This window comes from Xenopus laevis, chromosome 6S, assembly GCF_017654675.1.
Source record: "Xenopus laevis strain J_2021 chromosome 6S, Xenopus_laevis_v10.1, whole genome shotgun sequence".
In the NCBI taxonomy this organism is placed as follows: Eukaryota; Metazoa; Chordata; class Amphibia; order Anura; family Pipidae; genus Xenopus; species Xenopus laevis.
In genome coordinates this window covers 106,949,530-106,965,744 of record NC_054382.1, presented here as the reverse complement: position 1 = coordinate 106,965,744, position 16,215 = coordinate 106,949,530, and the positions used below count along the sequence as shown (strand labels likewise).

At 37.1% G+C, this 16,215-nt stretch overlaps 1 protein-coding gene across 4 annotated transcripts in view; it reads left to right on the top strand.

Annotated features, from left to right (window-relative positions):
• stau2.S (staufen double-stranded RNA binding protein 2 S homeolog) overlaps window positions 1–16,215 on the top strand; it is a 125,072-nt gene that overhangs the window by 76,027 nt on the left and 32,830 nt on the right. For all 4 annotated transcript variants that reach the window (XM_041567084.1, XM_018268598.2, XM_041567083.1 and 1 more), the window contains 1 exon segment: window positions 9,090–9,203. In XM_041567084.1, the coding sequence (XP_041423018.1) occupies window positions 9,090–9,203 (114 nt within the window).

Here is a 16,215-nt window from a genome sequence, read left to right as displayed (position 1 = left end):
AGATCTTCAGGGAGCTAGTTAAAGTGCAAATCAGAATCAAATAAGAGTCCCACTTGGCATGTGTAAACTTGGCTCCATGCTTATTCCTGCAGCTGGAGCTAGAGTCCTGCGCGGAACCAATTTCTAAGATCCGACCCGCAGCCGCATATTTACCCACTACCCAACCCGCAACTGCCTTAACCGCAACCCGCTGACCACCATCAAACAGGAAGTGATGGTGCTGCAAACCGGAAGTGACGCCATCAAAAGTGGGCGGGGACATAAACAAGTGTTGTAAAACTTTAAAAGGAGTGAAATATAGACAATATTACATAAGATAAGAAATTTAGATGAGACCCGCAACGCGACCCGCGGCAATAACCACACCTGAAAATCATTCCACAGGGTGCCCGTTTTTTTTTTTTTTTTTTTTTTTGCTTAACCCGCGGGTACCCGACCCACTGCAGGACTCTAGCTGGAGCTGAAAGCTTTAAACACAATTTTGTCATCAAAAAAGCACTGAATTATGGAAATACTGTCTCCCATAGACTCCATTTTATCCAAATAATCTTTTTTTTTTTTAAATGATTTGCTTTTTCTCTGTAATAATAAAACAGTGCCTTGTAGGCTCTAAGGGCCAAATTTACTTAGGTCCAAATTTCCGCTTCGGCAATTTTTGCCATACTTCGCACAACTAAGTCGGACATTATTTCACTATGACCATGTGTGTTCATCAAAACGTGAAAATTTGTCTTGGCAAATGAACGCTGGTGTATTATCTCTTGCAAAAATTAATCAGCACTAAAGTTTCTTAGTGCATTTCCTCTAATGTTACTTTCTACCTAGTGAAACTTTTAACATATGCTTATGTCACTTTTAATGTGGGGGGTACATACAGGTCGTATGTGTGTATTTATTAGAGATGTTAGTGAAATTGCTGGAAGTGGCCACTTATTATTACAAATGTCCAAGGAAGCAAAATAAAGACAAAAGAGATCCTCTATTATGCTAGACATGAGCCCACCCTTAAACAAATATGACATAACCTTCAAATGGTAAAAAAAATGGAAATAACATATTTAACAGTTACAACTTTTAAACATAATCCCACATTAAAATATGAAAAAATGCCGGGGTTTTTTTCTTTTTTTATGACATTTTTGAATATAGGATATGATGTCAATGACATAATAATGTTGAGAATGTAGCTTTATCTTATCAATTTTGCCAGGTAGAACCAGGTGAAGTAGACTTTGTCAAAAACGGTGACGTGTTGGAAAATTTACTTTGATAAAATTGTGGATTAAAGGGGACCTGTCACCCAGACACACAAAGCTGTATAGTAAAATTCATTTTCAAATGAAACATGAAATCCAATTTTTATTTTTTATTAAAGCATTCATAGCTGTTGTAAGCTCATTTAAAAATCTCAGCCGTCGATCAAATATTGTCGGCCCCTCCTCTATGCCTTAGGCAGAGGCGGGGCAGACAATTACTTTCACTTTCCATTAAGCACTTCCTAGATGTCACTGCTCTCCCCACATTCCCCCTCGCTCTTCACCATTTAATTGTGTAACCAGGGCATGGGATGGACATTGGGTCCCCCATTCTGGTGCACAAACAAGATTCTGAGATGATGCAAGACTTGCCTTAATAACAGTGTCCACAAAATGGCTCCTGCCTGCTTGCTATAAGTATGAATCCCCAGACTCAAGGAAATAAGATACAAATAATTTATATAGTATAATTAAAGTTCATTTTGCTTGACTAATGTGATAAAATAGAATTTTGAATATATTGTTTGGGTGACAGGTCCCCTTTAACAATCGTTCACCTGAGCATTCACCTGGTGAAATGGCACGAAAGTTCTCTTGCTCTGAGCTTTTTCACTAGCGAATTGTCTTACTCGCCTTTTAGTAAATTGGTGAATTTGCATAAAAAAAACCACAATTCGCCCTTTAGTAAATGTTCCCCTAAAAGTCTAGTAGAGTTAAGGTATAGAGATCCAAATTACGGAAAACCCCAGGTCCCAACCATTATGAAAAACAGGTCCCATACCTGTAGCCAGAATCAGTGTCGGACTGGCCCACCGGGATACCAGGAAAACTCCCGGTGGGCCCAGGTGTCAGTGGGCCCTCATGCTGCTCAAATGATGGCCTATTTCATGGCCATTCTCTGAGAACAAAGAGCCTAAATAGATGGAATAATAGATTATGGTATGTAAACAAAAGAGACTAGGAGACTGGAGGTTGAGTGAGGAGAGGTAGAATATAGTACAGAGAGTGGGCCCCTGGTCTAAGGTTTTTTGGTGGGCCCCTGGTGTTCCAGTCCGACACTGGCCAGAATTACACAGTAATCTTCTTGGGTAAGATCTCAAGATGGCTAAAAGTTTTGGTCAGCAACATTCTCACTGCTCTTGCATCTTTTTTTAAAGGCATCTTTAAAGAACTAGAAGCTTAATAACTTTTTATTGGTAAAAATAATCTTACATTTGGAAAGATTTTCACTTTACAGCAAATTTTCCACTGAAAGTGGTGGATTTAAGACCAGTCTTGATCTATTGGGCTACACACACCTAAATTACCTTGCACAGCTGAAGAAACGCCATTCGCACATGTAAATGCTGGTAAACAACTTGTGCTGCAATTCACATGCATGTTCTCTAGTTTTGTTCCCTTTAATGAATCAGAGATCAAGTTGTTGTGCACGGTCTTTAGCTGGCACACAATGATTCATTTAAAAAAATGAGCCCTTCTGTTGTGTAGACATTAGGGCCAGAAAGTCTTGTTTTTCTCTTGTGATTTCCTGGACCCCTGCTGATATTTTTGTCACTTTAAGCAAATCTTGGATTTTAAACACTCACAAAGATTTTGCTCTAATAGCTATTAATAAGCGGAGATGGCCGTTACAAGAACTGTTTCTTAACTAGACTGGATTTTTTTCACTCTGCTCAGACCACTTTTTTAATTATATTGATTTATCACTCGGTTAATCTGCTAACATGAAAACAAAACCATAATTTAATACTGAAGAATTCATTCCTAGGGACAGCTTGTGGAACAATAACATTCCTGGGGCTATAATTTAACCACATCATGGTGCAGCCCTAGTTAGGAACATTGTAGCCAAGCTTTTTCAGTCAGTGTAATGTGGTTTTCAGACAGTCTAATATGGTTTTGGTGGCGGTAGGAGTTCGCTTCAGTCCTCAGATTCACAAACAGACTGATTTAGAAAAATTCCCTTCATTTTATATACAGTATAAAGCTTATAATGTTTCTAAGCAATTACCTTATGATGATGCTGTTCTTGTAGATCAGCAGCTGCCAGGCCTTGTAAAATTTCCCATATTATATGGCAATATCATTGTTTTGCTACTACAGGTATGGGATCCATTATCTGGAAACCTGTTATCGAGAAAGCTGTGAATTACGGAATGGCCGTCTCACATAGACTCCATTTTATCCATATAGTGCAAAATGTTACTTAATCCAAACTAAGATATAAATTGGAAGCAAAACTAGCCTATTGGGTTTATTTAATGTTTATAGGATTTTCTAGTAGACTTTAGGTATAAAGATCCAAATTATGGAAAGATCCGTTATTCAGAAACCCCCAGGTCCCGAGCATTCTGGATAATAGGTCCCATACCTGTACTCTACAACATTCAATACTATAATCACCAGTCATTGTACCAACATATACTGTATGAATGTTCTCATGCACAAGTTGTGGAGCAGCTAAGTTGTATATTATAAATGAATTGGAAGTATCAGTGCAAGTGCTCCATCATTGATAAACTATTGGAGAAACATTTAAGAGAACTATATTATTTGCTGTATTTATGGTACCCTCCATATTTCTATTTTTGAGGAAAAATGTTAAGTAACTGTAAATTAAAACTAAATTGTGTAACTAATAGCAAACAATGATCAACACAGCTTTGCTGGGGAAATGGAAACTAAGTTAGGGAACCCAATCAAATGATAAAATGAAAATATTTTCTTATTAAACACCCTTGATACACTTTGTATTGAGTATCAAAGCTAATACACATGTATTGTAAATAGATAAAACACCTTGAAAAAAAATTGAAACCTTGCAAACAGAATGAAAAGCACTTTGTGTTATCAAAAGGCAAATACTCACAAGGCACACAGTCGAAAGGGAAAAAAGAGACTTCAGTCTAGTTCAAATCAACGTGGAAACCGACTCGCAGAGATTACAACAGATTAGAAATCAGAGCATCAAATAGCGCTATCAATAGGGAAACACATGCACACAGCTTGCAATCAGAAGAAAACAATACTGCTGTGGAGCAACTAGGAATCTTTCATGCAAAATACAGAACTGAATACATAGATTGTGGTCAGCAGTACAATGGTGGGGAATATCTCCATATATTTTTATCAAATGAGAAATGTGTAAATATAGCTTAGGGATACCATAGAAATGATATCTATGTACAACAGGGCCTTACAGTTATTTATAGTTTGTAGGCTTAGCAGTAAGAAACACACATAAAATCACATGTAGAACATGAAATGCGTAAGAGACTGAAAAATTGTGCCATATTTAGTAAATAATGTTAATAATACATTTGCAGTTTGTTTTATAAATCATGGATTCTCAACTTGAGAAACAAAACAGTAAAGAATCCTTAAATACATTGAATTTGTCATACAACACCCCATACAGGAGTGTTGACCCCATTTCCATATGATTACCTGGTGTCCTGTAAGGGTTATTTAAGTGGTTTGCACAATCACGTGAGCCACACTCACTCTTAAGACAGTGATCCCCAACTTAAATCAGGTGCTTATATTTGTATTCCAGGCTTGGCGACACATTTTTTTTTAATAAAACCAGGTGTTCTGCCAAACAAAGCCTCCTGTAGACTGCCAGTCCACATAGGGGCTACTAAATAGCCAATCACATCCCTTATTTGTCAACCCCAGGTTTACTCTTCTCATGTTTGTGCTGCTTCCAGATCTTTTTACAATTGATTATGTCTCATGGGTAAAATAAAAAGTTTAGGGATCACTGCTCTAAGGGGCAGATTTATCAAAATGTGAGATGGGAGCTTGCCACAGAAAAACTCGCCTACTTTGTATTCATTCTATGTGATTTGTAAAAGTGTATTGATCAAATGGTTACAATAGAAATTAAAAGAAAGTGGGTGAGTTTTTATCTGTGGCAAGCTCCAATCTCACATCTTGATAAATCAGCCCCTGAGACCAGGTACATTTCAGCCTGTAACACTGCCTGAGATGGCCCCTGCCTGTCGTACTTATCTTAACATCGCCATCGGGGGGGCACATTACTAGCGCACAGAGCGAAATTGAGCTCTCTGTGGTAGAAAAGCAGAATTTCCAGTTTAATAACCGAAAATTCGGCTCTTAAAGTTACCAGGGGTGACTTTTTGCTGCCCCTTTTCGGGGGGCTGCCGTCTGAGGCAAGATGTTTCTTTTTTCCCAGGCTGAAAGAAGGGGATCTGCTCCATTGATCTGTACTGAAAAGTGAAGCTTCCATTTACGTGCAGACACACGCAACTGAGGTTGTGCCTGTTTTTGTGTTTCAGCCCAACCTCCGGTGTGCGTGCCTTGATACAAGCGGGAGCTGTTCAGATTAACAGAGCTTTGGCAAAGAGTGAATCCGCTTCTCTCAGCCTGCAAAGAAAAACACAGGCTGAGAGCAGCGGAGCCAGAGCTCCCTGTACCTTCAGCCTATAGTGACTGATGTACAGCTTGCCACAAGAGGAGAAAAAAAGCCCCACAATCTAATGCAAATCTATTCTTGTAAGGCTAAGAAGATGGATGACATTCTTGTTCATGTAGCTCCTTCTACTTTATCCAGTAACATCATCATGTGCACAACACCACCTGTTGTAGACTTCTTAAACAGTACACAACAAGGGAATAATTGTGCTCTTGGTTTACAACAAATGGACAGCTCCAGTGCATTGGAACATCCCAAAAATATGTATATCTTGATCTGATAAAGTGGCCCATGAACTCTAAACATTCAGATTATATGAGAAGGGTGACATCGCTCATCACTGATCAAGATCTTCAGTCATAAATGATCGTTTCCAGTCATTTCAGGTGTCACTTTCTTAGATTTTGGGTGGGGAAATATATGGAGCATAGTCCAGGTTTCATAAATGGATAATGTTATGCTTTAAGGGTATGGGCAGCCATGAAAAACAAGTGACCGTTGTAAAGTCCATTAAATACTGCAAGAGGAATTCAAATTGCCAGTCTACTGTCCTATAGAATACTATTTTGTTAATTTCCAAAATAAATGTTTTTGTGCCGAGACTTGAATTTGCCATTTGATGTTCCAATGCAGTTTTAACATGCAATTGTAACTCCTTTTATGGTTTAGCACTTGACAATTGACACTTTGTTGCTGAATTGTTATTGTTTAGATATTTACAATATATGATTACTTTATTTAAAGCTGACTGGGACAAGTTTAATTAGAGCATTAAGTTGGCAAATGGACTTGTTAGATTATGCCATGTTGAAAGTCACTGGGCTCTTCATAGAACGCTTTGTACGTCCTGTGTTTGTGGCTAGAGATGACATGGTTGTGTGTAATTATACACCTGTTTCAGCAACGGGTATGGCTTAAATAGGCAATTCCAATAATTAGAAACTTTCCATACATGTCTATTATAGGAAAGACAAAACTGTAATGTAGACTTTGTATAGCTTATATTAAACATTATAACCTAGTGTTTTGATAAAGGGATAAAGCAAGATAGTCTTACTAGTAAATTAGGTCAAATATATGAAAAGTAATAAATAGGTATGTGAATGAAGCATAAAGGGAAAGTACTGTTGTAGAGCTCCTGCAAAACAGAATGGAGTTTGTTGACCTGCTTGAAATAACCTGGGCTCTTTATATAACAGAATGGAAAGTATGTTTTGACTTTACGAGTGGCTGCTTGAAACATTGTGGTTAACATAACACAATAACGCAAAGAAGGAATTGGCAAGGATACATAGCAGACTGTGACCCAACTTTCCATATTTGCTTTCATCTTTTAGCATTCAGCCATTTTCAACAGATCCAGCTGCACATTTGCATTCATGATTCTCTTTTTCTTATCTGGCCAGGGAGAGATAAAAGGGAGGTGATAAGCAGAAGGTCAATCCTGAACGGGAACTTATGGTGTAAAAGAGAGATTTTAATCAGCAGTACCGTACAAAGCCGCTGATGGCTTGGTTATAAATATTACATGTATCTCTAGACTCCTTCAGGCAGATTGCATGTTGGACTACTTTTATTAAAGGCACATGATCATCAAAATAAATAAAATGTTTATACCTGACAAAAATACATTAGAACTAATTCATAACACCGTAAGATTTGTAGGAACTGGTGCTCCTGTTACTTTTCTTTTACAGAGGGGGTGACTATATTGTATATGCAGAAAAACAATATTTTATTTTCATGTATGCAGAAGAATAAAAGGTTTCATAGTGCTTTTCAGATATAGTTTAGCGAATTTCTTTTTTCAGACCATGTATAGCCATCCTAAAAACTGTATGGCCACATATTCAAAAGCTAGCCATGTATGGGGCCAAGTTGCCACGGGCCCCCAATTCATTGTCAAAAATCAAACCTGCCAATTGATATCTAGCCATTTTTGGTCATATTTCGGTCAGGCAGGGATGCACAGGCTAATAAGACACTGACTCACTCCATGTATGGCCACCTTTATACTAGGAGCAAGATTATAATGTTTTACTATCAATAGAGTCTGCCTCAGAGGCATTACAGTTCCCTTAGGAGTAATTGTGCCTTTTTAAGATGTCACAATGACTGCGTTTTGAGTTTGGTTAAAATAATTGTATATTCAGCTCTTTTCAGCAGCAGCATTATAAATAAATTGTGTTGAAAATGTATTAAAGACTTCAAAAATTAAATGGTTTTACCCTTACTGGCTCACAATCCTTCCTCCAAAGGAAAACCCAAGTTCCTTTCTACTTTTTGTTGTGTCTGTCTCTGGCTTTCATATTCCAGTCTTATTCAAATCAATGCATGGTTGCTAGGGTAATGCTAGATGGCTGAAACTGCAAACTGGAGAGCCGCTGAATAAAAAGCTAAATAACTCAAAAACCACAAATAATAAAAAATGAAAACCAATTGCAAATTGTCTTAATATCACTCTCTACATCATACTAAAAGTTAACTTAAAGGTGAACAACCCCTTTAACTACTTTCTCCTTTGCTCACGAAAACCTTTAAACCCCTTTAAGTTTCCTTCTCTACCCTTCTTAACTCAAGAAATGTAAAATATATATATATATATATATATATACCGGTATATATATATATATATATATATATATATATATATATATATATATATATTTGTGTTATTTAAAACAAATGGGACAACTACTTATGGAACCCATGTTATATTTTTCAGACTGATACATTTTTCAATCCTGAATGAATTAAACATTATTGCTGTGATAAAGACTTCTTCCATAGCAAAATAATATAACAATGCAAATAATGTGAACAAGCTGTAAAGGGAAGGGCCTCCTGTACTGATTAGTATTTCTGTGTAATTTGCATGTTTGATGCAGGGAAGAAGCATGATGTTTTTGTTTTGGAAGGTACTAATAGAAGGATTTCCACTGGAGAAATGATAACTATACATGACTTTATATAGCAGTTGGTCTCTTTTTTTGAGGAGGATAAAGCTACCGGTACCTAAATCTTCATTATTCTTGGCCTATGGTTTGGTGTGTATATTCTTCTATTTTATATAACTGCTGAATATCCGTGGTTTCTTCCGTCTAAAAGCTACATGAGTAACAAGTGTTGCATGAGGAATCTTGGAAGGTGGGAGTGTTGGATTATTGCAAAGAGCAGGCTCACAAGGATGGGCTGAACGGCCATGACTAAAGTGTCTGTAACACACTAACAAATGTCTTGCTTACAGTTTTATTTTTGGGAGTTCTTTGACATTGTTTCCTTTGGCCTTTTTATACTGTATGAAATGTTCTTGTTGCCTATTGTGGTATCTTTTATTTAACGCAGTTGTGCAGAAGAATATCCTTGTAATCTGATCTATGATCTCTTTATTCCAGATAAATTACAGTGATCGACAAAGCGGTAATGATTTCTTGACCTGCTTGACATTGTCCCCCGTACAGATGACTTTCCATGGCATTGGCAGCTCACTAGAGGCAAGCCACGATCAGGTACTAATCTTATTTATTTTTTCTTCCCAGCCACCTGTGCTTACATTTTTATTACTGTATTTATATTTTTTTGTAAAGACTTGTTTATATTAAAGGAGAAGAATAGGCTGATCGCTCCCCCCCCCCCCCGGGTCAATAAGATTTTTCCTCAGCCCAGGGTAAAGGTGCCCATAGACGCACAGATAATATCGTACGAAACAAAAAAAGAGCCGACCGATATCGGCAGAAGACTTGGATATCGGTCAGCTCGTCGTTCAGGCTGGACGGAAAATTTGTATCGGGTGCCTTTGAAGGCACTAAAAACATCGGCCATTGTTAGTGCTGAATCGTCAGATACAGAATTCTATTGTTTCTACCTGTATATCTGACGATTCAGCTCTACACGTGTGTATTGAAACAAACAATCTTTCTTGGAAAGAGCCTATGATTACCTATCTCTAGATACGAAATGCGTTAGGACTTTTTGTTTTTAATTTTTATCCGCATTGGTTCTGCCGCCAGAGTGTGCGCTCATTTCAGGATTTCCTTGCATCTCACCCCAAGCTACGGGTTCGGGGCACTGCACCCGGGCCACCCATCTTCAACGGTTAGTGTGAACAATTCACACATATACATTATTTATGTAACAGTGCCGAGAAGGCTGACCCCCTTTAGAGATGAACCTGGGGCTTTGCACCCAGGTCAATTTTCACACAGGGTGAGCTTCGGCTTTTTATTAGAAATAGTTAAATACTTAATATTTGGATAGAGCCGCAGGTTTTTCTTCTTGTTTGCTTTTTCTCTGTAATAATAAAACAGTAGCTTGTATCTAACTAAGATATAATTAATCCTTATTGGAAGCAAAACCAGTCTATTGGGTTTATTTAATGTTTACATGATATTCTAGTAGACTTAAGGTATGGAGATCCAAATTACAGAAAGAGCCATTACCCAGGAAGCCCAGGTCCTGAGAATTCTGGATAACAGGTCCTATACCTGTATTTGCAAAATCTTCCTTTGCTTCAACAGATTGATTTTTTAATGTCAGAATGTTTAATCCAAATTTATAGATTTAGGGAGAACCACATTAAGGAGCAGATTTATTTGAAATTAGAATTCACCACAGAAAAACGCACCCACTTTCCATTCAACCATTTTACCTATTAATGAATACATTTTTCTAATACAGATGTGTAAACTTCCATTTTTCACATTCTAAAGCAGCTATGGACGCTTTAACTGTTCTAAATTGATACATTTGTTATCTTTGTTCCTGCTGAGCAGAATCCCTGAGTTTCATTAAAGGCAGCTGTTAGAATTGACAGTTGCTAATATTCCACAGATACTGCTGATCTGAGCTGCCGGACTGAAACACCAGAGACAAGAACATTAAACTTAAATTTTTGGAAAAACAATAAAAAATACAAAGCAATTGAAAAAAGTCTTTATTTCTGACGAACAACCAGAAAACAACTAAACTGGAAAAGTATTTGGAAGGTGAACAACCCCTTTAAGGTTTATTCTTTATAATCGATAGACATCTCTTCTGGTCACTAAAATAGACCCCTTGAATCATATCGTAGCTGATACTCTTTAACTGTTAACCTTAATTAACCCAATCTTTCTTAGCATCAATCCACTTCTCCCATATACCATTGTGTATGTCCCATTGGCCATTTCTCAGTGCTCTTGATTTCTTCAAATTTCCTAATGTCCTCAACATAACTATACCACTTTAAAAATGACGGTGGAACCAAAGATTTCCTCCTCCATTGTATAAGAGCTTTAGCGACCTGAATCAAGAAAAGAAAAGTAATTTATGATCTGCAACCTTGTGGGTGATAGAATTATAATGAAGGGTTATCAACACCGGCAGATCAACTTGCGGATGTACTAAATTCAAACTTTGCAATACATACAGTATAGTATCTTCAGCCAAAACTGAACAATCTTGGGGCATGGGAACCAAATATGCTTATTAGATCCTACGCCTTGATAACACCTCTAACAGACATCTGGAACTTCTTTGAACATCTGATTTAACTTTTCAGGCGTATAATACCATTGCATAAGTAACTTATAATTTGTTTCTTGTGATCTTGAAGCAATCAAACTCTTATGCTTGGAAATATAAATCTGTTTCCATTTATCTACTTTTAACCTAATATTGAATTAATTATGCTATTTATTCTCTATCACTCTGTCACTTAAACTAGATTACTGAACCAACAGCTTGTATAACACAGAGGTAGATTTTTGTACACATAATGATTTATGCAAAAAATTTTCATACCAAGTTAATTCTCTATTCCAATTACCCCCAGGAAGTGAACCAACAAAATCTTGCAGCTGATTATAATTCCAGATATCTCTGGGATGTCTTTCTCTAACTTATTGCACTTTTGCTAAAGGTAGCAAAACTGTTATTTATTGTAAAGAATATCTGTTTTAGTTCTGACACCGTTTACAGATTATACAACAAAGGTGTTAAAGGAGAAGGATATTTAGATAAATTCCATTTATAATAGTTATCCTTCCAAAACATACAAGGTTTCCCACTACCAATATCTGCTTCCTAGCTAATATAGGGATATTTTTAAAATTAGAATTAGATTGCACAGCATTACTGAGGAGCATGATTGTTCGCAATTCAGCCAAAGCTTCTCTTTATCTCTTCCCCGATTCAATTGTAAAACTATTGAGATGAACTGCTGCATAATAAAGATAAATCCTCCTCCTTCCTGCTTATTCTTTATTATTGCATTATACCTAATTCTTACTTTTTTTTATCCTCCACACAAAGCTATTGATAATCCCTTTCATCTTACTAGACTTTGCAAAACAGATTGGTAACAAGAACCTCGTAAAACCATCATTTTAATTAATCGAATTCTACCAAACCACTAAAATTGCAGTTTCTTCCATGATTTCAATTTACAATTTCTTCTAACAGTGGAATAAAATTATATTTATACACATTTCTCAAATCCATTGGTATATCTATAAAAGGCACACTCCTGTTTAAAATGCACCTAACTTAAACCCTGATACTGTATATTTTTACTGTTCCTTAAAGGGGTGGTTCACCTTCAAACAACTAGTTGTTTTCCAATAGATCACCAGAAAAAAACTACTTTTTCCTATTACTTTTCATTTTGTATGTGTCACCGTTTTTCTAATATTGAAGTGTAAATTGTGTTTTTTCACCTTCTAAAGCAGCTGTGGGAGGGGGGTCGCCGACCCTGTAAACTGTTTTAAATTGATACATTTAGTTGATACATTTCTTATCTTTGTCCCTGGTGAGCAGAATCTCTGCGTTTTCATTACAGGCAGCTGTTGAAATTGATACAATAGTTGCTAATGCTCCTGAGAAATGTATCAACTAAATGTTGCAAAATTGTAGCATCTTAGAGTCTTCACCTGAATTACCGAGAGGCCAGACTGAAACACCACAGACAGGAACATTCAACTTTAAATTTAGATTTTGGAAAAACAGCAAAAAATAAATAATGGAAAGTACTTGAAAAAAGTCTTTATTTCTGGGAAACAATCTGAAAACAACTGAACTGAAAAAAAGTGTTTGGAAGGTGAACAACCCCTTTAAATATAAATATAACGTTTCCATTACCATTAGAAATAGAATAGAAATAGGGATAATGGACACCCCTGTCTTGTACCATTTCAGATGTACATTTCTGGTGACAAAATATCATTCACATTTAATCTAGCAGTTGGTTTATTATATAGTGCAAATATATTTATAAGCCCTTTACCTAGACCAAATCCTGCCAGTGTACCTCTAAAAAAAAAAGTCCCAGGATACCCTGTCAAATGCCTTTTCCGCATGCAAGATTTTACCTCTAAAACGTTAGAATTGTTTATTACAAACTTTAATAACCTGTCCCGATATATTTTGGGTTGTGCGATGCTCTTGATGCAAAAACAACTACAGACACATGGTATTGTGCTCCACAGGACAATCTTTCCTTAGTTACTGCCATTTGCAGCTTGTTCAGCATTAGCAGGTCTGGAAGTACAACTAATTGTAGAATTTATATCATTTTTCAATTTGGTCCTTATATCCACAGATTTTACAATCTCTTGTACTAAAATGGTTAATAAAGCAAATCTAGTAGTTTTTTGGTTTTGGCAAAAGTCATGTATTCATGAAACCTGATATACACTGCTCCTCAAAACATCAATTTGGTATCAAACCTGCTTTAAATGATGTTGGAGATGAACTGGAGAAAGCATGCATAGCCAGGTAATTAAATCTTCCTTTAAAGTTAGCCAGCAGTGCGGAAAAATTTTGACAAGGGCTTGGAAGTCTGATCAAATTGAAGTCAATTTATTTAGCAGAATAGCATGAAACATTTGGAAGTCATTACACTCTTAAGTATGCTTTTTAATAACCATTTCTAATGAGGAACTTGTAAAGCTTGAGTGGCAGTGAATGTTTTACAAGGTTTTATTTCTGTTTTACTTGTTTAAAAGTCGTTAACAAGAATTATATGGAAAATCCAGTTATGTACACCTGCAGAAAATATTTTATTGCTGGTAATTGTGTCCATTTGCTTAGCTCATTACAATGCTTGTGTTTGCCTTCATTTAAGGGTGGTTTCCCGTTCAGTTGATCTTGCTTTGTTTTAGTCGTACCATATTTGCAGATTAAACTGGGGAGGGGAGATAACACTTAATTCATAATAATAAAATATTTTTTCTATCCAGTATTTGCAAATATTAGCTTAAAGTTTAGCAGCAGAGCTATTGTTTGTATGTCACTTTGGTTTTAATCTCATAGGTATGCTCATAAACTCAAATTGAAACTTCGACTTTTAGTACTGTCTTCTCAGACCAAAAAAAGGCATCATACATAGTTATACATGATAAAGGTTGAGAAGATCTTTGGTCTTTTACTATCCCCATTTTATTTTTCAAACCAGTTTTTCAGGGGCACTTGATTTTAAGCCCTGTATAGAGGTTGAAGTAGCAGTGGAAATTAGCGAGGGCAGTATATTGTAGATCATGTCATGTGACTGAAGATGATGATGCTCAGCTCCTATTGCAGATGAAAAGTTTTGGAGCAAGTAGTAACACTGGGGTTTATCATTATATCCAGGTGCTCACTTTAGTGAACAAAACCCACACTGTAAAAAGGAAAGATTTTACATTTCTTTTGTGAGCATTTCATGCCTCTTGAATGGAATCAGAAAATATATTTTGTTTTATCTGGTGGGCTCTCATGACACCAACAAACAACCAATAGAGCATATGTGTAACAGTGATACTATGTTAAAAGACTGAAGCCCACCCACTGGGTTATAAAGCACAGCCGTGGTGGCTGCTTTATGAGAGACTTGGTCCAGTCTTATTGAGCTTCTTCCGTGCAATGTAGAGTTTTCTTGTAAGCATATGTGAAACCAGTTGAGTAGTTTTCATTGATGACATGTTGCAATTGAGAAAGAATACTTTCACAAGCAGGAATACTCTATAGGCACACCTCACCTGCTAGGCACACACAATGCCGGCATAGCCAGATGTCGGCATCATACTGGTTTCACCTTTATCCGGTATATCGCAGGTTTTTCCAGTGAGCACATTTGAAGCCAGGAATTTCTTCCATGAATGATCCATTTGGATGGAGGAGATCATCATCATTTATTTATATAGAGCCAACAGGTTATGCAGTGCTTTACCTTAGTTATAACAAACCGGGAATAAATGGTGAGCAACAAACAAGGGTTTACAGAGTACAATAGGATTAGAGGGCCCTACATATGAGAGTTTACAAAATAAAGGTTAGGGTACAATTGAGACATAAGGATTTTATAAACAAGTTTGGGACAGCAATGATTGATTAATTAAGGTACATTGAATAAGCTTCTTTAAACAGATGGGCCTTTAAGGAGCATTTGAAAGTTTGGAAAGAAGGAGAAAGTCTGACAGCTCGAGGCAGAAAGTTCCAGAGAAAAGCAGAAGCCAGAGAGAAGTCTTGTAGATGAGAATGGGCAGAAGTGATGAAAGGAGAAGCGAGGCGAAGGTTGTGTGAAGGAGTGTATCGGAGATGAAATATAGGGAGGGGCTTCACTTTTAAGGGCCTTGAATGTAGGTGTGAGTAGTATGAATTTGATTCTAGAGGAGATTGGGAGCCAGTGAAGGGACATGCATATGGGAGCAGCTGATGTTGAGCAGTGAGATAGGTGAATGAGTCTAGCAACAGCATTTATAACAGACTGGAGTTGTGAAGTAGGTTGCAGTAATCAAGGCGGGAGATTATAAGAGACTGAATACGTTTTTTTTGGTTGTTTCTAAACTGAGATATGGTCGTATTTGGGCAATGTTGAGCAGTTGAATACGACAAGTGTTTGGATGTGTGGTGAAAAAGATAGAGTCTAGGATAGGATAGGATCCGGCTGTGCTTGCCTTTTCCTCTATACTTGACTGTGCACACACCCCCTGCTACGGGTTCGGGGCGATGCACCCGGACCACTAAAGACTACGGGTGAGTGTTATTCCATTTTTATATCAGCGACCGTTTACTTGAATCAAGCGCTGGACCTGGGGTTTCTACACCCAGGTCACGTCTGTTACCGGGTGAGCAGGGTTTTCTTACCTTTCATCCGATTAGATAATTTACGTACATCCACTTCGATTCATCGCGGAACTGTGCAGCTGTTTCGTTCATTGTTAATTAGGATAGGATAAGGATAACTCCTAGGCAGCGTGCATGTGTGGTTGAATGAAAGGTGATTTTGTTTACTGTGAGTGATATCGAGGGACAGCGGAAGATCTTGGAGGAAATATGAGTTCTGTTTTTGAAAAATTCAGTTTCAGGTGGCACTGTGACATCCAAGAGGAGACAGCAGAGAGACAGTCTGTAACTTGGGAAAGGAAAGAAGGAGAGAGGTCAGGAGTAGACAAGTAGAGTTGGGTGTCATCAGCATAAAGGTTGATACTGAAGTTCAAACGAATAAATACGTTTTCCTAGTGAAGTAGTATAAAGCGACAATAGCAGAGGGCCTAGAACAGAGCC